Source organism: Phyllobates terribilis, unplaced genomic scaffold (assembly GCF_046119375.1).
Source record: "Phyllobates terribilis strain yellow unplaced genomic scaffold, ASM4611937v1 Scaffold_1__5_contigs__length_1240528914, whole genome shotgun sequence".
Taxonomy (NCBI): Eukaryota; Metazoa; Chordata; class Amphibia; order Anura; family Dendrobatidae; genus Phyllobates; species Phyllobates terribilis.
This window is the reverse complement of record NW_027362761.1, coordinates 1,116,660,907-1,116,683,016: the sequence shown is the minus strand read 5'-3', so window position 1 is coordinate 1,116,683,016 and position 22,110 is coordinate 1,116,660,907. Positions and strand designations below refer to the sequence as shown.

Genomic DNA, 22,110 nt, shown 5'->3' with positions numbered 1-22,110 from the left:
GTAGCTCTCAGATGTCATGTAGGTAGGGCTTCATTCCATGGGGTAGGGCTTAATTTCAAGGTATATAAAAAAAAAAATTGGACTTCAAATAAAAATTAAATGAACTCAAAAAGCACTAATTGAATTATTTTTTTCGTATTTATGTTTGCAGCCCCTTTAAAAACCCTTTGAGGACCAAGGCACATATATGTCCCATAGTTTTAAACTGGAAAAAAATTGATTGAATAAATTTAAGGTCCTCCAAGGTTTAAGTAGGTCATAAATTCATATGAATACTTGCTCATACAATTGCACATGCCAAAAGATGAAGAAGAACAGAATCAAAAATATGACATTAAGTGGAGCACTTACAGGTATTCAAGGTGAAAGAGACCAGCAAAGGCATCGTCTCGAATGACAGTAAATGAGTTAGAATTCAGCAAGCTGAAAATGAAGACAGCAGGTTAGAAGCGAACCAGACTTTATGGTGCTCAGAATTAGTCAAGCAGAATTTATTGACTGCTCTTGCAAAGCACTGAGAAGTGCAATATTCTGCCTTTCTCTGCTGAGTCAACCTGCGCTGCGTCAGGAGGACTCACTAATGCTTTTAGGAAGCTGTTTAGCTAAAAACTTCATAGCCTCGTCTTCCCATACGACAGGGCACTCTGCATTTTAAATGTGATCTTAAGAAAACCTTCAGAACTGGAAAAAATGTATTGGTGAGCTCTTATGTACAGGGTGGGCCATTTATATGGATACACCAAAATTAAATGGGAATGGTTGGTGATATCAACTTCCTGTTTGTGGCTCATTAGTATATGGGAGGGGTGAAACTTTTCCAGATGGGTGGTGACCATTGCGGCCATTTTGAAGTCGGCCATTTTGCATCCAACTTTATTTTTTTCAATGGGAACACATCAAACCTATTGAGAATTTCATAAGAAAAACAATGGTGTGCTTGGTTTTAACGTAACTTTATTCTTTCATGAGTTTTTTACAAGTTTATGACCATGTTTATGAAACAACAGATACTGGAAGCCTGTGTGAGCATTTCTTCTGCAGTGTTGCTATCAGTGCGTCAAGAGTGGGAGAAGAGGGTTGCATTGACAATCCAACACAATGGGCAGCACTTTGAACACATTTTAGAAGTGGTCATAAACTTGTAAAAAACTCATGAAAGAATAAAGTTACGTTAAAACCAAGCACACCATTGTTTTTCTTATGAAATTCTCAATAAGTTTGATGTGTCACATGACCCTCTTCCCATTGAAAAAAATAAAGTTGGATCCAAAATGGCCGACTTCAAAATGGCCACCATGGTCACCACCCATCTGGAAAAGTTTCCCCCCTCCCATATACTAATGTGCCACAAACAGGAAGTTGATATCACCAACCATTCCCATTTAATTTAGGTGTACCCATACAAAATAAATGGGTAAAAGAGGGTGGGGAGTGTTTATTTAAAATAAAGGAGTCTGTGTCTTTCTTTCAATTAAAGGACTTTATTCTGTCTGTATATTTTTTACAATTTGACTGTGGGGCGGCTGAGAGCTGATGTTCTTAGTCTGGGCTAATATACATGGCCCCTTCCTAGCCTATTAATATCAGCCCGCAGCTCTCTGCCTAGCCTTTGCTGGTTATTAATTATAGGGTGGGGCCCCACATCATTATTTTGGGGGGGTCCTCCATTTGAATGACCTGTAAAGACTAAGTATACAGCTGTGAGCTTATTTTAATAGCCTGTGATGCTCCATGTTTATTACCCCCCTCCCAGGCTGTAAACATCAGCCCCCAGCTGTCAACTTTCCCTCAGCTGGTTATTAAAAATTCGAGGGGACCACCCGCCATTTTTTTTAATTTATTGAATTATTAGCTAAATACATGAACATTAAAGGGGTTGTCCACTACTATTAATAATTGGTCAATCTATTTTTATGTTGAAAAGAAGTATCTTTGTAATATCACTGGCCTCTCACAGGCATCACGTGACTCCCCCGCTGATGTCACATAAAGTGAGGTGTGACATCAATGACGCGGTCCTCTCGGTGGATGCTGGGCTGTGGGCGGGGTTACCCCACGCGTCACACCCAGCATCCACCGTGTGCTTTCCCAATGAATGGGGAGATGGAGAGCGCGCGGTGGATGCCCCCCCGCGGTGGATGTGACTGGGGGGTAACCCCACCCACAGCCCAGAATCCATCGTGGAACGCAGCAGAGAGAGACCCCCAGCTGCATCCGGAACTATAACATGACATCAGCGGATGTCAGAGCCAGCTGCAGCTGGGGGTCACGTGATGCCTGTGAGAGGCCACCGATAGCGCCGCTCACAGGCAGTAACTGCAACGCAAGGTATTTACAAAGAAACTTCTTTTCAACATAAAAATAGATTGGCCAATTATTAATAGTAGTGGACAATCCCTTTAAACTACACACGCACTGCACTAATTAAATATGTCAATGACATCTTTCTATGTATCTATTCTATGTATATATATATATATATCTATTCTATTCTGAAGGGTCACGCTATGAATTTACTGTACTCGGCTGATGAAATGTCAGATTTTCTAGGAGATGGGTGTGTAAAAATTGGACAGCGCACTCATGGACCGTGTGCCATGGGATTTTTTTCAGCACACCCATTGACTTGCATTGGCGAGTCTCGTCCGAGTCTGCTGCCGTGATCTAGTGACTTTATTAATTAGTAAGTTCCCTCTTTAAGAACAGTTTATGGTTTCCTAGTTTCAGAATTGTAATTCTCTGTTTTGGTAAAATAATCAATTTGTTTTATCTGTGTATCTCTCACTTTTTATCTAGCCATGCGTTTTTACCCTAGAGGAAGTAGAGGGCTGCAGTAATTTTAGGTCTTCTCCTACTTTGTCTAATGTGAAAAGAAAGTGTGCAATCTACATTGCTAAACAGCATAGAACACTCCTAAAAGATTTCTTAGTGGATCAATGGAGACATGCCTGAAAATCTATTTATGGAGTTGCTCCTGGTGACTTGCTGCACCCCATTTTATGGTGTTGCTCCTGGTGACTTGCTGCACCCCATTTTATGGTGTTGCTCCTGGTGACTTGCTGCACCCCATTTTATGGTGTTGCTCCTGGTGACTTGCTGCACCCCATTTTATGGTGTTGCTCCTGGTGACTTGCTGCACCCCATTTTCCTAAATTACGAGGTAAGTGAGTTGGTGCAGTCATCTCAGAGAAAACTTGGGGTGACCGCACCACTATTTCAATGGAGTCTGCTCATTGTGTAGAGCGTGCAGCATTAATATAGTCAAATCTTTTTTATATATAGGGTGTGTAGTGGTCATGTGGTTCCCAAAATAAGCACTGGCATTTGAGTCCTTAAAGGTTCTTAAAATAAAATATGAATAAAAGCAAACAAAAAGGATAATAATAATAGCAATAATAATTATACTAAAAAAAGCTAAAATCAGTACATGCAAAGTTATAGCAGTTTTAAAAATGCATGAGAAAAAAAAACAGGCATACATTTCATAAGGAAAAGACATACTATAGAATAGGTCAGATAGCCTTTTAAACAGGAAGAAAAATTGCATTATTTTTTTTTTTTAGTTATTTTTTTCCATCAACTCATCTATAATTGTTTTTTTTTACGGATTTAATACACAAAATTTACTCTACACCGTTAAACTTAAGTGTTTTCATAAAGTGCCTTTTCTACAGAATTACACTGAGTAAACCTATAGGAAAAAAAAAGATTCTTCCCTTCTCTCACCCAACGACACAGCTTGAAGTTCCTGGTCAATGTAGCACTGAGAAGTAGAAACCTCATTCATAAACCACATAGGAAAAGAGACCAGGGATACGCTTTACTGGTATTTGTGAGCATGTCCTAGCCTAACACTTGGTTGAACAGGAGGCAGAATGAGGTTACAGTACATAACGAGAAACAGACGTTAAAGACTATGGAAATCTTTGCATAATCTTCTAAAAAAATTGCACTGTATGTACAGAACTTTAGGAAATGAACTAATTTACAGTTGGCTTAAAGGGAACCTGTCACATTGTTTTGAACCCCTAAATCATATAGGGTTAATCTGCAGGTAAATAGCCTTACAATGCTGTCCGGTTGCCTTACTGAAAGTGTAGCCATTGGGAGATAATGAAATTTCCTCCCAGAAACTGCTGGCTTTCAGTCATAGGGGCGTGCACGGAGCGGCCACAGTCACCGCTCACTATACTGTGAGCGTGGATGGAAGCACGCGACGTCACATTGACAGTCCACTGGTGCTGGGCCTTGCTTATAGTCATCGCTCACAGTGTAGCGAGCAGTGACTAAAGATGCTCCTTGGACGCCCCCATGACTGAAAGCCGGTGGCTGCCAGACAGTAATAACCCTATAATTGTAGGGAAGTAGCATTTTTGGAGGTGATAGGTTTACTTTATGTAAAAATGTATGTCATATATCATATATATACATGTATGTACTCATGCTTTATGTAATGCTGGAGGGTGTGGACCCACTGCGCCACTGGCCGAGATTACCCTGGAGGGGTTTGACTAAATGACTCCCAGGTATTCACTAGCGCCTCTGATGGTGAGGCTAGGCTAGTCACCAGGTACCACTCTAGGGCAGTCCCCAAGTCAGCAGCAGCTGACCAGAGGATTAGAGAAATAGGTATGAGGTACAGGTGGACAGAGTCAAACACGTGGTCAGAAAATCCGAGGTCTGGGCAGGCAGCACAGGTTCAATATACGTAGTCGAGGTCAGGAGGCGAGCGGTCAAGATAAATGAGTAGGCACGCTGGGACAGAACATAGGAGAGACAATATGAGAAAGCACCTTGCAGGAAACTTGACAAGAACTGAACTAGCACCTAGATCACATGAGGAATGGTGGAGGAGCTGCCAAATAAACCCCTTGCTGCTTGGGGATAGGCCAGAGAATCTCACCTTTGCAGGACACGATGGTGTGAAACGCCTGCAGAAAGTGGCCGCATCTCCCTATAGCAACTTGGAGTGGAGACTTACCACCAGCTACAAAAGGCAGCTCAGCGAGACAGCCCGCGACTGGGGAGAGCACAGCCGTGACCGCAGTGAGTAGTGCAGCACTTACCACCCGAGCTGCATTGTATGTATTTTATGCATTCAAATTTATTTGCAATTGTACTATTTGTCTTCTGCGGCTTGCATGCATCACAATACACAGCAAGCTGCTCAGTTCTGTTGGGTTAAATCCATCAAACGTCTCTCTGACGACTCAGTTTCTAGCCCCTTTCTCTCTTCTTCTGAACTAATCTAAGCTCAAATCTGATTTCATTTGATCTTAGATGGGTGTTCAGGGTAAGAGAGAGAGGGGGACAAGAGACCTAACTGACAGGGAGACATCTAACAGATTTAACAGACAAGGATTAGGCAGTTTGCGGTGCATTGTAATGCATGCAAGCTGCAGAAGACAAATAGTACAACATTTTTATTTAAATCATTTAAAGTTTATTTTAAATTATGTAAAGTTTGTAAGGATTACAAGAAGAGACAGAAGGATTTGCACAAGCGACATCCACAGAAGATCTGTAGTTAGTTCTCCAAGATGTTTGGAAAAATCCTTCTGCTGAGTTCCTTCAAAAATTGTGTGCAAGTGTATCTAGAGGAACTGATGTCATGAAGACAAAGGTTGGATACTCCAAATATTGATTTAGATTTCTCTTTTGTTCATTCACTTTGCTTTTTTGTTAATTAATAAAAATAAACTATTAACACTTCTTTTTTTGAAAGCATTCTAACTTTGCAGCACTTTACCACACCTGCTTAAAACTTTCGAACAGGACGGTATATAAGCCACAGATTACATACTTTTTTACTTAAAACATAAAATCTCCTTAATTACAGTAGATATACAACATAGTGCGCACCAAATGCAGTCTTGTCAACCTGGAGAGAGATGGACTGACATGTTCTTCATTGGGATTACTGACAGTATATTCAGAAAAAAAAGTCTTCCCCTGTGATTACTTTATTTCACAGTTTTAAGAACCTCTTTGAAAATGTACATACTTATGAGAGAATATTATTAGCGGCTAGTTTTATACAATTCACTTTAATAAGATTTCTGCATTAGGCTTAACTCTTTGAAGAGTACAATATATATAAGAAATAGCTGAGAAAATAAAAAATTGTAATCCGCTCGCCCTCAATTCGTAATAAATCCCAGCTATATACTTTGCATGAAGAATGCATTTAGTGCACACGTACATTTTCCAAGCGTTGATTTAGCATTGATTAATGAGGTCTACTCTAAGTATAATACAGAGCTTTTCTGCAAGGAGGTGTATTAAATGTTAACTGCTGATTCCTGCAAATGCCAAGTCTGAAAAAGCATCTAATGTATATTAACAATGTGAAAAATACCATTAAGAGGGCGGAATTAGGGTTATAAAGGTTCCAAAGAAATAATTACAGCAAAAATACCATTCTTTACAGGAGATTATTTTTTTAGATGTACCATTTAGGATTAATAATAAATGAACTGTGTAGGTTATTGGGAAATGACTGCGTCCCTCATATATTAGACAACATTTACAACCAAGTAATTTACTGTATTTTCACTGGTACAATCATGTAAAATCACAGTATTATATTGTATTTTCGACCTGGGGAGGACATAACATACAGATGAAATCAGAAGTTTACATATACTATATAAAAAGACACATATGCATGTTTTTCATAATATCTGACATGAAATCAGAATAAACCTTTCCCATTTTAGGTCAATTAGGATTACCATAATTTTTAATATTTGCCAAATACCAGAATAATGAGAGAGAGAGAGAGTATGTTTTATGGCATTTTTATTACTTACTGCAAAGTCAAAAGTTTACATACACTAAGATTACTATTCCTTTATACAATTCTGGACTGCCCATATGATGATGTCATGTGTTTGGAAGCTTCTGATAGGTTTTTGGCAACATCTGAGTTAATTAGAGACACAACGGTGGATGTATTTTAATGCACACCTGAAAAACACTGCTTCTTTGTGTAGCATCATGGGAGTCTAAAGAAATCAGCCAAGATATCACGAAGAGAATTCTGGACCTGCACAAGTCTGTCTCATCCTTGGGTACAATTTCAAGATACCTGAAGGTGCCTTGTTCATCTGTACAAACAATTATATGCAAGTACAAACAAGATGTGAATGTCCAGCCATCATACGGCTCAGGAAAGAAGCCGGTTCTGAGTCCCAGAGATGAATGTGCTTTGGTCCGACATGTGCATATCAACCCAAGGACAAAAGCAAAAGACCTTGTGAAGATGATGGCGGAAGCTGGTAAGATTGTGTCAATAACCACAGTGAAACGAGTACTGTATCAACATGGGCTGAAAGGCCACTCTGCCAGGATGAAGCCATTACTCCAAAAGAAACATAAAAAAGCCAGATTAATGTTTGCAAATGCACACAGGAACAAATACCTTCATTTTTGGAGACATGTCCTGTGGTCTGATGAAACTAAAATGTAACTTCTAGGGCATAATAATCATCGATACGTTTGGAGGGAAAAGGGAGACGCTTGGAAGCCTAAAAACAACATCGGAACTGTGAAACCCGGGGGTGGCAGCATCATGTTGTGGGGTTGTTTTGCTGCAGGAGGGTTTGGTGCACTTCACAAAATAGATGGCATCATGAGAAAAGAAGATTGTGTGGCAATACTGAAGCAACATCTCAAGACATCAGCCAGGAAGTTAAAGCTTGGGCGGAAATGGGTCTTCCAAATGGACAATGACCAGAAGCATACTGCCAAAATGATAATAAAGTGGCTTAAGGATAACAAAGTCATTGTTTTGGAGTGGCCATCACAAATGCCTGATCTCAATCCTATTGAAAATTTATAGGCAAAGCTGAAAAGGCAGATGCGAGCAAGGCGACCTAGAAACCTGGATCAGTTACACCAGTTTTGTCAGGAGGAATGGGCCCAAATTCCAACCAACTATTGTGAGAAGCTTGTGGAAGGATATCCCAAACGTTTGACCCAAGTCATTCAGTGTAAGGGCAATGGTACCAAATACTAATGAAATGTATGTAAACTTTTGACTTTGTAGTAAGTAATAAAAATGCCTTAAAACATTCTCTCTCTCTCATTATTCTGGCATTTGGCATATATTTAAAATTATGGTAATCCTAATTGACCTAAAATGGGAAAGTTTTTTTCTGATTTCATGTAAGATATTGAGAAAAACATGCATATGTGTCTTTTTATATAGTGTATGTAAACTTCTGGTTTCAACTGTATATGTAGCTTATGTTTCTAAACCTTAAAGGGAGTCTGTCAGCACAGAATGACTGTTCAAACCAAGCACAGGCACTCGGTGTGCCCTTGGTGTGGCTGAACAGTCCAGTGCTCATTCCCACCTACTTGTTCTGTGCTGATAGACCCCCTTTAAAATGTGTCATTTTTTAATTAATCAAATTGGTTCAAAATAATAATTAATTTATTTTTTATAAGGGTTGTAGCTCAGTTTTTCTATCAAATTCCAAAGCCCTTGCTAAGCTGTTTTTGAAACTCTCATGTCTCCATTCACAGCAGCTGGAGATGGGGCCCTGTTCTGGGGATCTCAGAAATAGAACCTGCAACTATTAGAGATTCATAAATATCTTGAGATGATAAAATTGTGTCTACCTGTAACTTTCCCTAGAGAGAGCACACTGTATACAGAGCCATGATTAAATTCATTGGTAGCAGCTGCAGGCTGCAAGAATTGAGTCGTGTCAATGGTTCAGGATATGAAATAACTGACATTAGACGTCAGATACGTAGAGAGTAACGGAATTAAAAGGACGTGGCTTGTTTAGCATTTTCTCTATGGAAATCTCTCATCAAGGAAGGATAGCAAGGAGCACATACACTTTCCTCGCCCAGGGGCCTTCTGTTCTCCAGGTCTGCCCTTTTTTTTTTTTTAAAGAAACTTTTCTCACAGTTTTAAAATCTGGTCCATGAGGCTTTGCAATAGTGCTGCCTGCATTTTAAGGTGAACGGGTATGGGACATTCTGTAATTAAACAGTTACAAATCAGTACAAATGTTTGACATTGGATATACTATACTCTGTTGGTCAACTCCTATAAAGGGGTTGTCCACTGCTTAGACAACCCTGTCTCAATCAGCATGTTTGCCCCAAGTACAATAACAAAAAACCTATACTGACCTCCTAAGTCAGCTCTGTTCCAGCAGGGTCAGCACTGGCTCTCCCGGGGCTCACGTCGCATTGTTGTGTCACGCAATCCCTGTGGCCAATCCACGCTGGCTTCACTCTCCCGCCTTTGGATGAATCAAACATCAAGAGGAAGTGAGAGAGCAGCCGCAGCTCTGAATTCCTCTTCATGTCTGATTCATCCAAAGGCAGGAAGAGTGAAGCCAGCGCGGATTGGCCACAGGGATTGCGTGACACAACAATGCGACGTGAGCCCCGGGAGAGCAAGTGCCAACACCCCCGGAATGGCACCGGCACCGGAGGTGAGTATAAGTGTTATTATTTTACTCAGGCAAACATGCTGATTGTGGTGGAGTTGTCAAAGTAGTGGACAACCCCTTTAAAGTGTATATAAGCCTCCATCCACATTAGACTAACATCGGCGGGTTTGCCAAAAGTCTAATGTGTATGGGGGCCCATGACAGATAATTTTTAGACGAGACGAGGATCTAGCATGTCCAATTTCGGTCTGCAGATCAATTTGTTCTTGAACAGATAAGCCGTCACCAGAGATATCTGGCAGTGACTCCCTCATTGAAATCACAGGAGGGAGCTCTCCTGTGTATGGGACAGTCAGGCGAGATAGCTGCCAGCCGAACGATCGGCCAAATGATGGCTATGTAAAGTGTATGGGGGGTTTTAGTCTCACCACTAAGGTTGCATCTAAATTAATAGTAAATTGGTAAATGAACAAAGGGCTAGATACAATGCATTCTAGAAAATGACCATCTGCAGTCCCGCCAGTGGTGGTCAGCCATGTGCAGATCTCTATGTGCCGTCCTGGGATTGCGTCAGACAACCCCATAATGGAACAGTCCTGACATTAGCAATCTCCATGTTGTGATGTGTTCTGCCTCCATCAGCTACATTTCAGTAAAATATCACTTTGCTGCAAAAATAATCATTACAACTATCATAAATAGCCTTACAAGAGGAAATGAAGAAGCAGATGGAGGACACATTTTATTTATTTCTACATCACCAGGTGTCCTATTTTATTATAAAAATTTGTAGTGGACAACATGGTGAATTATTCGTCAAGTTAAACTTGTGTAAAATATGATTATTTGAAGAATATGCACTGACTGTAGAGCAGGCTACTACGGCTCAGAAACCCATAGATTAGAAAGGATGTGCCTTGTTTAGAGAAAAAAAAGGAGTTGATGCACTGTACTAGTGTCATAGTCTCTTAAAGGGAATCTGTTATTAGGTTTTTGCTACCTCATCTGACAGCAGCATAACGTAGGTGTTATGCACACGCCCGGGCTAAGCGGCGTGTGCGTGTGATTGGTAGTGATTCCACTGGACCGTGCCGGAGAGTGAATGCCTGGAGGGGCGTGACTAAGTATTCACCCGATCCGACCAGGGTCGCACGACGGCATACGACGCCAGTGCACCAAGGAGGAACCGAGCAGAGGGACCAGGTGCTACTCCAGGACAGACCCCGGACACGGCTGTTGACCCACACAGGGGAATACAGGAACAGGCTGGTAGGCTGGCACACAGACTGGAGGGTATAGGCAGGCACAACTGGTATGCAGGCAGGCGGGTATGCAGGCAGGGGGGTAAAGGCAAGCACAGCTAGAGTGCAGACAGGGAGGCACTAGCAGGTAGGAACACAGGCGGGATAGGACCCAGTACACACCGGGACTCAGGAACAATACAGGCAGAGGGTTACAGGCAAGCACAGCTAGAGTGCAGACAAGGCTGAGAAGGGAGGACAGGGCTCTGTACACACGGAACAGACAGGAAGGGAAAGACAGAGCCAGATACTCACACAGTACTTGCAGAGACAACAAGCAGGAGTTAGGTACGAGTTCAGACTCTGCAGAAAAAGGAAGGGAACGGACATAGAGACAAAACAGGTAAAGGACAGGAGAGAGTTCAGACTGGAACTGAGTGTACGGAGGAGACCGACACTGCAGAGGGATACAGGAGCGGGTCTGGGAATACGGCCCCCAGAGAGGCGGAACGAACAGGCAAGGAGCGTGTTCAGACAGGACAGACCAGACGCAGGAGCGGGTCTAGGAAATCGGCCACTAGAAGGCGGAACGAACAGGCAAGGAGCGTGTTCAGACAGGACAGACCAGACACAGGAGCGGGTCTAGGAAATCGGCCACTAGAAGGCGAGAGGAACAGGCTAGGAGCGTGTTCAGACAGGACAGACCAGACACAGGAGCGGGTCTAGGAAATCGGCCACTAGAAGGCGAGAGGAACAGGCTAGGAGCGTGTTCAGACAGGACAGACAAGAGAACACAGAAAGGAGTCAGTTCAGACACGGGAGCTGATACCGCAAAGCAGGAGACATACAGGACTCAGTTCAGACACGGGAACTGATACAAAAAGCAGGAGACAAGAGACGGGACCTGGCACCTTCAGAGTGCAAGCACACACTGAAGGAAACACTATGCTCAGGCAGGGATAGAAGGGAGCTGCTGAGCTATATACCAAGTGACAGACAGCAATAGGCTGAGGACGCACAAGGGGTGTGACCCACAGCAGGTACAAAAGGCAGGAAGTGATCGGGCGCCGCCCTTAAGCAGCAGAAACAGACACAAACAGACAGCATGGAGGGAAGCCAGAGAGACATTCTGGACAGGAGATCAAGTGCGCCCTCTTGCACAGTGGGAGATGGACCACCATGCAAGGACGCCGCCAGGTATGTTACAGTAGGCAAAGAGAAGCTGATTCCAGAGATGTGTCACTTAGTTTACACGGCGCAGCAGTTGTGACACAGAGTTTTGATATATAACATGAAGCAGAGCTGAGAAAGCTAACCCCGCCCACACCACAGCTAACCCCGCCCACACCAGGCTCTCTATGTATATTACAATAAATAGAAGGAAACAGAGTTCAAAATTGGTCAAAAAGGTACAAAGTTTATTAAATATCATTAAAAGTATGGAAATATTTGTAACAAAAATAATAATAATGATGATGCAAGAAAAAGACAAAGGTCCACCAAATCCACAAGGCAACAACACTAAAGCAGAGATTCAATGTATGTGGCGAATGCCAGTATGGCAGACCACCCCCCTAAAATACACCCCTAAAGGGTCAATTGCAAGTGCCCAAAAATACCTAGTAAGGTTAAGGTATGGGGTATAAGAAGGGAGGAGGGGTTTTACAGATGTGTGGTTGGAAGTACAGGGGGGGATCGCGGAGGGAAGAGTGGAATGCCATTTCGTGTTGTCAAGCAATGCTTTCTCAAGGGTCAGGTCAGTATAGCATCCATTGGGACCCCCTCCTTTAAATGTCCCAAATGTCAGATCACATGATCATGATCATAATCACACATGTGGCCGGAAGTCACGTGTCTGGCCGCGCGACCGGAAATCTACATTGTCTATTGACAGTGAGCTGCTTATCACAGGAGTGGCCGTGGTCTGACTAGGTCTCACATGCTGCATTAGCTGCTGTAGTCCTGGCGATAATAATCACCAGGTTATAAAACCTTCATTGTAAATAAACAACAACAAACAGCATGATATGTGACACATCATTGAAATCTGTGTTTTAACCCCTACCTCATGCTGTCCTCAGATTACATAGCAAAAACCTCCTGACAGATTCCCTTTAAAGGAGTAGTCTTCCATCTAAATGTATAGCAAATCTGCCCCTGCTGACACTCAGGTTTGGCTACAATAGCTCAGTAAGTAAGAGAAACATTACACTGCTGATGTACCTTATGATATATAAAATATTTGCATATTTTTATGTTTTGCGCGGAATCTTAGAATTTTTTATATTAATTTTTAAAACTATTTATATAATCATATTTATTTTTAATACAGCAGTTAATCTTAGTAACCAGAAAGGTTTCATGCTGTGCGCCCTTAGAGACATCACTGTGGCTTTATAAGAGAACTGCGGTTGTTTTATCCTTTCTCATCAGTAATGTAGAGATCAGTGGATATCTTCTTCATGTATGCACAAAGCAGCACAATGACTCTTGCAGGAAACCTTCTACATCTTCTAGATGTTTGGTAAATGGAAAAACACATCGGAGCAGCAGCGACACTGTTAGCAGTGATGTGTCCAGAATGGCAATGATACCCTGTACCAACAGCAATGAAAGGGGCTACAGTGGAGGTTTTGTTATGGAGGGCAGTACTCACAGCAGCTGAAGGGAGGGCAGATGAGAAAACATTCTGTCCTTGATCTCAGAAAACGTCCCATTGACCAAACTCCTACAAGAATGAAGGGAAACAAAAGTCAAAAAATGATTGACTATGCACGTAAAGAGACTATAAACCTCGTACCACCAACATATACCAGAATATTGGCTGATATTCACTAACATGTAAAGAAAAAAACAAATAGTAAAGTGCTGCATTTAAGCATCCAGAAATCAGTGTAATTACCAGCTGCGCACAACCCATACGGAACTTTCCCTTAGCGCTCGTGCACATTACCGTATTTTTGGTCCGAGTGCAATCTGACCAAACTTCGTATTGCACTCAGACCAATGTTATTCTATGGGGCCGGTTGGAGGGAAAAAATCACAGCATGCATGAGTTGGAGCTGATATTTGGATCGCACTCAGTCATGCAAGTCAATGAGTCTGTGGAAAACATTGGACTGTACTCTGATGACATCTGAGTGCGGTCCGATTTTCACGGACTGACACAATGGAGAAGATGGAGACATTTTTTTTCCATCTTCTCCTCATCTGAGAGAATCCGAGCAGAGTCTGATCAGAGTGTGATTAGCATAATCGGCCCGATTCTCTAAGATCATAGAATATACACAACTCTTAGGATGCACGTCTCCCTGACTGAGGTGCGTAGCATTTTGGCAAATATATATATGCTATCTGAGCAAATTCCCTATGCTGAATTTGTTCAGTTGCCACAAAATAGTGCAAAAGGGTTCTCGTGGAGAGGCACAAGGCTCACACAGTCTCTGTACTAACTCTGACTCACTGTGGATCACTTAGGAACATTTTTCACCACTGTTTCCCTTCTTAGCTCTATGCTTAGGCCTCATTCCTAACATTATGCAGATAAACTCCATTCTCCATACAGCCAGGACGCTCACGGTGAGCAACTTTCAGGTGGACTCCTGAACACCTACTTCAGGCTTCTATCACAAAGAGAATTCCATACTCAACCCACTTTGTTCAGAACACACTCAGATATCTCCAGGGTTGCAGTCACACCCTGGCCCGGGAGCTTAAGGGGGCCCAAAAGGTCCTTTTTGGCTCATATAAGAAAACTAATACTATTATAGACCCATGATAGTGTCACGGGTGTGTCAGGGTTGACAGACAGTCATACGGTGTCCGGCTGTAGAAGGTCGCTGCGTTTGGCCTTACAAACATCTCCCTGATCCTTTTTTGATTCCTCTCTTTAGGACCCAGCAGTGATCCTCCTCTTGCTTGGGGATTATACCTTTCCCTTTAGGACCCTAAGGTATCCTCGCCTTTCTACTGTTAATCAGCACTTCCTTGATGTGTCCTTAAATACACTCAGATCCTCAGAGAGTTGCTGGTGATAGCGTGTTATACCTATTCAGGCCTGGGATTCAAGTAGTCGGCTAGAATTACCTTGGAGTTCCTTTGTGGATAGTTTCCGTTCTTTCTCCAGTGTCATCCTGGAGCTAAGTGTATTCCCCTGTTTGTTTCCGCTGTGTGTACTTTGGTCTGTAATGGGGCTTACTTAGTGCTCACCCTTCCCGCTCCCTACCTAGGGCCTAGCGTTAGGGTCAGTTAGGGCCAGGTTTCCTGCTCGGCAATAGGTGCAGAACCTATTTAGGGTCTATAGGGGAGTTAGGGTTTGTCATTAGTTCTGTTTAGGGGTCTCCACTCTCTCCTTCCCTAGATTTATGGCTCCCTCCTCTTTTCCCATTGTTATATGCTGTGTTCTCACCATACCTAGTGTGACAGATAGTTGGGGACCCTGTTGAAGATTTTGCATTCAGAACCACAAACTTCAAGTTACCCCACTGGCAAGGATGTATGCCTGACTACAGCTCCAGCACCAGCTAAACCTCCTACAGGACTCCAACCAACTGTCGTCTAGTGAATAGGAGGCGATCACTACTCGTATACAGTGTCAACCCAACTCGATCTGACGAGACAACATCAACTTAAGTTAAGTAAGTAGTTAGTCCTGCCAACTACTTACACGCACAATGGGATGCTCTGCATTTGTAATGTCTTCTCTTTGGCACGCTGCAACTCCCAAAAGCTACTGGTCTTCTCTGGTTCAAAGAAATCTGAGGTTGGTCTCACTCCTAGGTTGGGCTAGCAGGCAGCGCCTTCTTTTTCTCTTATGGCTTAATGCCCTCTTTCCTTTCTCTCTCTTGTGTTGGACATCATCACAGATTAAAGGCAGCTCTCAGTCCAAACTGGACATTTCTGCCGCTTGCTGCTATTCTGTCCACAGGTCCTCTCTGCCCTTCTCCCGCTGTCACAGGGAACTTTGCCCATACCCCCACCAATGGGATGCAAACATTTTATGGGAATATGCCTGAACTGTCTAATGCGGGCGCTTTTATACTGACCTTCCTGTCTTCAGATTGGTGGCGTACAAAGCCGCAACATACCGAATACCGAATACTCCCTGTGGCCATAACCACCATCTAATAGGCCATTTCTCCTTCCTCATCAGTTTTCTGACATCTCCTCCTCTTCAGTCACTTGATGCTCCCACCAGCTCCCAAAGAGTCCTCAACTATCATGGGTCTATAATAGTATTGGTCTTCTTACGTGGGCCAAAAGGACCTTTTGGTTCCCCCTAAGCTCCTGGGTCTGGGTATGACAGAAAACCCTGGAGATATCTACAGTAAGTATGTTGGTTGATGGCAGCTGGTGGGATCATCAAGTGACTGAAGAGGAGGAGATGCCGGGGTACTGATGAAGAAGGAAAAATGGCCTATTAGGTAATGGTTATGGCCAAAGGGCCATTATCATCTTTCTTAGTTATGTTTTTACATGTGCTTAGTTGAAGAATAATGCCACCATAAAGTGCCTGAAAAAAATCACAACGCATACAGTACATTTATAGTCATAAGTTTTTAGAAGCTTATGATGGGTTGCACATTGTGAGTGCAGGGTGGTAGAGTTCCCAGACTTTGGTCATTGCTACTTTTTAAAATTCAGTATATTATCTATTATTATTATTATTATTATTATTATGAACTTCAAGAATTAGCAAATCACCCAGCAATGGACTATGGAAAATGTTAAAAAAAAAATTCCTGCTCAGGATACCCTGGTACTTATTTCTACACTTTGTATGCATTTATGAGCCAACAGTTGTATAGACAGTAATGAAATCTTATAGGAAAACCTTGGTTGACATTTATGTGGCATTGAAGGTGGCATTTATGGAGAAAGTGATGACACTTATAAGGATACTAGCGGAGACATATAGAGCACTGGCCGACTCTTATAAAAAGAATTGTGGCTTGCTGTATTATTATGTAGGCACTGCAGCTTGCTTATAGGGTAAAAATAGGCATTCTTACAAATGGGCATGTTGCCCTGTGCCCGAGCCATAATAAAGCCATTTGTAATTTTGCCCTGTTTAGTTTGACTGTGTTTGCGATTCTTCATTGTGTCTATTCCCAGGAGAAAATGTATAAACTTGTGAGCTGAGTCAGGATCTTCATATACTGCACGCTATGTTCTCTTGGTAGCAGCGTTGGCACATTGGCTGGCCTTGCTTTTTGGAAATGCTACAAAGGCCTAGATTTATAGCTCAGCATTGGTATTTCACTGCTTTTGTGAATTGTTATAAGTATTGAAATCAAGCCCATCACATCCAAAAAAATCTCACTTATTCTGATGCTGGGATTTTACGAGCCAGGAGCTGAAAGTTGTTTTTTTTCCATGTGTGGCTTATAGGTTTGGATTTCACAATGTGCGTCTTATGGGTGGCACTCATTTCATCCTTATCGTTATGGGGAAAATGGATAGGTGGCTATTATCATAGAATGTTAGAGTTGGAGGGGACCTCCAGGGTCATCGTATCCAACCCCCTGCTCAATGCAGGATTCACTAAACCATCTCAGACACATGTTTATCCAGCCTCTGTTTGAAGACTTCCATTGAAGGAGAACTCACCACCTCTCGTGGCCGCCTGTTCCACTCATTTATCATCCTCACTGTCCAAAAGTCTTAACGCTTACATTATTATAGCAGGATCTATGTAAGGCCACGTGAACACGTTGAGTATTTGGTGAGTTTTTTACCTCAGTATTTGTAAGCCAAAGCCAGGGGTGAAACGTGTGCACCAGTTCTGCATTTTTCACCAACTCCTTTCGGCTTACAAAAACTGAGGTAAAAAACTCACCAAATACTCAACGTGTGCGCGTAGCCGTAGAGTGTTTCCATGTGAAAATATGGTACTGAGTGTTTCCATACAGGATCCATGCTGTGCCTTAGTTGTCCTTTTATGTGACGTCTTTTAATGTTCTTATTAGTTTTGGAAATCTACTTAACAACTAGTTGGCTGGCATTACTACATCCTTACTGGTTGTCAATGTTTCCTAGAGCAAATCTGCTTAATTATCATGCAACCAAGGAGAATGGATCAAAGTAATAGGCTGGGTTCACATCTGAGATAGGGAGTTTTGTTTGTCAGTTCCGTTCTAGAACTAAGCCGAATTCATGTTCTGAATGGATCAGTTGCATAACTGGTGTACATAGAAGAAGAGCCTCAATGATCATTAGGGTGTCCATCTTGTTTTAGTTATATGTCAGTTTTCAGAACAGAAAAAAACGCCCTATATATAACATATTCTACGTTCTAAAATAAAAACCACATATCAGAAAACAAATGGTACACTACCTCTGCTTCCGTTTGTATTGGTTAAGCAACAGATCTGTTTTGGATTTCCAGAACTCAGGTGTGACCTCTGCCTAACTAGACATCTGATATTAATAAGTTAGGAAAAAAATGGCTATCACGTATTTTTGGGAGATGTAATGTCTATCTAATATTGGTAGTCACTAGTGTTGATCGAGCAGTGAAATGCTCAAGTGCTCGGCACTCGAATTGAGCACGTCGGAGGCTCGGATGTGCGAGACTCGAGTAGTCAGCACAATGATCGCTACTCAATCGAGAACCACGATGCTTTATCGAGTATCAAGCAGTGCCAAGCACGCTCACCCATCACTAGTAGTCGCCCAGTATAGGTTTAAAGCCCCCAATACAGTTTAGATAGCTCTCAGAAGAACGCAGCTCTCTTGCTCCTGTTTTCTCTACGAGAGAGCCAATGCTAGACCCTTCTGGTGGTGGCTTATCTTTAGAGAACAAAAGGATCATCAGCCCAAAATCAGACATGCTGGATCCTTATCTTCCCTGACAATAATCGTGCATGGGCTCTCATTTACATATCGGTTTGGCCGACATTCATCTAATGTGTATGGGAGGATTTAGGCTGTGTTCACATTTGTGTCATCGCTTTCTCTCATAACAGAAGCCATGACACTGTCCTGGATCCATCATACAACAGAATCAAATGGCTCCCAGTGGAACCTATTAACTTAGAATGGGGTTCATAAAGGTTCTTTCGAGTTTTTTACTTGTTTTGAAGCCAAAAATACTGATTCATGCTGCATTATTCTTGCCATCAAAAAATTGCAGAACCATCGATTGAACACCTAAAGGCAGTGTGAACAGAGCCTTAGAAAGGTAAGTGTTCTTATAAGCATATCAGAATGCCATAGGCCGAATTTGCTAAGTGGAGTTTTTTTTTAATGAAATAAAGAATGGTCCTTTTAGGCTAAAAAAAGATCTGCATTCAAGCTGCATCATAAACTGCACTGCAAGCAAGATCAAGAATAAAACTTTTATGAGAAGTTGGAGAGTCAAAGACAAGAAAAAATCAGCTTCACACTTTACTGTTAGAAGGATTAGCATAAATGTCTACTAAGAAGGATATTTAGGATCGCAGTTTGCCCAATGAGACAACCAGGGTAATTTAGCTTTCAAGCCCATCAAGCTCATTATTGTGTGAAGCATGGAGGATACACTATATACATGCCACACTGGTATGGAAGTCCTTGCTCTTTGGGGGGTCTCTCATTCATGCTAATTTTAAAGCATTGCCCTTTCTGCATGCACATCATGTACGACTATCATTCTGAATATCACAATAACCAAGCAATCTGTAATACAACCGCACGGATCTAAGACCTGAAAGCTGACTGTAGAGCCCTCCTTTACAAAAAAAAGCTTTTACAAATGGGTCAGGATTCACCATTCCTCATTCATGCAACTTCTGCATAAGACATTGCACTTACAAGGAGCTGATGTCGCTGGGGATGGTCTTTGGGATCCAGGAAGAACCGACACAAATGACTGATTCCTTGGTGCAGCTGCATGTGGACGGACATCTCACCGGTTTCTTAAGTTGAACAGTGTCCTGTATACATCCAAGCAAAATAAAAATGAGCAGGGGTTCCTTAATAATAAGCGCCATCATCCCGACCCCCCAGGCTGAGAGTATGTGTGTGCACTGTGAAATAGTGAGGACAGCGGCTTGGGAAGAAGCTGGCTGGCAGGCATTCCTTATTCTGACTGCACCATACTACACTGCACTTGCCTCCTGACATCAGCACTTCTGCTGCAGCCTGTGTGGTTTTTTTTCCCTTCCCTCCAATGAATAATTTATTAAACACTCCATTTGGGTGAGTTTAAAAATAATCCCAAAGTAGCAAAGGTTCCTGCTGTGTTTCAGCAGACTCGATCTTCCCTGAACATGAGAACAAATCAGGGTGATGACCTTGCGAAGGCTCTGAAGAGTTGTGTGCCATAGGGACAAGTGCAGAGTTGTCGTGACTGATCTGTCATTCAGAATGACCCCGAGCCGCCTGGGGATTGCTTGGGGGAAGCCGTGACAAGTATATCACGTTGCAAATGTTATTTTAGTTTTGGGAGATCAGATCGGATTTAGGTCATGCAGCAAAGGAAGAGTTAACAGTACAGGCCCATGCTGGATTTTTCTAGCAATCAAGTAATTTTGATAATTGAAAAAGAAAAATGGTCCCGGTTTAATTGGGTGCGGATGGCACCTTAGGCCTGAGGCTACTGGACGGTTTATTATTTATTTATTTTTTTTCATTTTAAAAAAGTACAGTAGTGTTCAAAATAATAGCAGTCCAATATGACTAACCAGATTAATCACTGTTTTTGGTATAAATTATATTATCACATGTCAAACAATTTACCAGTTGGTGCAGTAGATTCTAAGAAAACCAACAGACTCAGCATTCATGAGCTGCATGTTTTTGAGTCTGTGTACTTGAATAATTAATTGAAAGGGGGTGTGTTCAAAATAATAGCAGTGTGGAGTTCACTTAGTGAGGTCAATCATTCTGTGACGAAACAAGTGTGAATCAGGTGGCTCTTATTTAAGGGTGAAGCCAGCACATGTTGTACATGCATTTCTCCTTGAAAGCCTGAGAGATATGGGTCGTTAAAGACATTGTTCAGAAGAACAATGTACTTTGAATAAAAAGTTGATTGGAGAGTGTAATACTTATAAAGAAGTGCGTCAATGATAGGCTGTTCAGCTAAAATGATCTCCAATGCTTTAAAATGGAAAGCAAAACCAGAGAGACGTGGAAGACAATGGGAGACTACCATTCAAATGGATCTAAAAATAGCCAGAATGGCAAAGCCTCAGCCAATGATCAGCTCCAAGATGATCAAAGACAGTCTCAATTTACCTGTGAGTACTGTGATAGTTAGAAGACGCCTGTGTGAAGCTAATCTCTTAGCAAGAAGTCTCCGCAAAGTCCCACTGTTAAAAAAAAAGACATGTACTGAAGACGATACAATTTGGCAAAAACACATCAACTGGCCTAAAGAGAAATAGAGAAGCAATTTGTGGACTGATGAAAGTAAAATTTTTCTTTTTGGGTCCAAGGCTGCCGACAGTTCATCAGACAACCCCCAAACTCTGCATTCAAGCCACAGTACAATCTGTACACAGTGAAGCCGGTTGGTTGGGCAAGCATCATGATATGGGCATGTTTCTCTAACTATGGTGCCGGACCTATTTACCGCATACCTGGGATCATGGACCAGTTTGCATATTTTAAAATACTTGATGAGGTCATGCTGCCTTACGCTGAAGAGGATATGCCCTTAAAATGGGTGTTTCAACAAGACAAAAATCTTGGTTCCAGTCCAACAAAATTGAGGTTATGGAGTGGCCAGCCCAAATCCCTGGACCTTAATCCGATAGAACACTTGTGAGGTTACATCAAAAATGCTGTTTCTGAGGCTGTCATGGAAATATTGAAAATCTTCCTTCTCCCCTGCCTCCCTTTTGGATTAAATATAAAATTTAATAGTCCTGTTTCTTTTGTTCTGTAACCGTTCCCTCCCCCGAAGCCATGCGCTACCAGAACGCAGGCGTCCGATCCGGCCTGTATTATATTTCAAATTGGGTCAGTGGTGGCAGCGACTAATAATAATTGGGCTATCATGAAGCTGTCAGTAACCGTACAGGGGCGTACACACATATTCCATGGAATCTGGAGGTGTGTATGCCATATGCTTTCTGCTCGCTTGCCGATAGCTACATATGACGCGCCCCTGGGCCTGTGTCGCGCTGCGTTGCGCACGCGGGAGCTTACCCGGAGCCGGATCTCTTGAGGGTTGTAGTCTCGTGGCGGTGATCCGGTCCGTGCCCAGGGAGTCAGACTAAGTGGCGCTGTATCAGCGGTAGATGTTGGACGACTACGCCACCCGTTGAGTACAGCTAAGGAGCTGCTGCTGCAGGGCAGACCGCTGAGGCCGGTGGTAGGATTGTGCAGCGTGATAGTATAACCCCCAATGGGAGGGGTATGGCCTCAGGGCAGCCGACGTGGATGATGGGGGTAGCAGGAACCACTCGGAGACGGTACGGTGTAGTTCAGGGTCTTTACTGGTGACAAAGATAGACCCTCCC

General features: G+C 42.5%; 1 protein-coding gene across 2 annotated transcripts in view; it reads right to left on the bottom strand.

Annotated features, from left to right (window-relative positions):
* The window catches only part of LGI2 (leucine rich repeat LGI family member 2), a 61,026-nt gene extending 41,165 nt beyond the window's left edge, over positions 1-19,861 (bottom strand). The window contains exons 1-3 of one of the 2 annotated variants that reach the window (XM_073646684.1): positions 19,454-19,860; positions 13,317-13,388; positions 352-423 (exon numbers count right to left, since the gene is read on the bottom strand). In XM_073646684.1, the coding sequence (XP_073502785.1) occupies positions 352-423; positions 13,317-13,388; positions 19,454-19,635 (326 nt within the window). In that variant the 5' untranslated portion in view covers positions 19,636-19,860. Of the gene's footprint in view, positions 1-351; positions 424-13,316; positions 13,389-19,453 lie in introns of both variants that reach the window. The other variant, XM_073646694.1, reaches the window with a different exon arrangement.
* Positions 19,862-22,110: the final 2,249 nt, after the last annotated feature.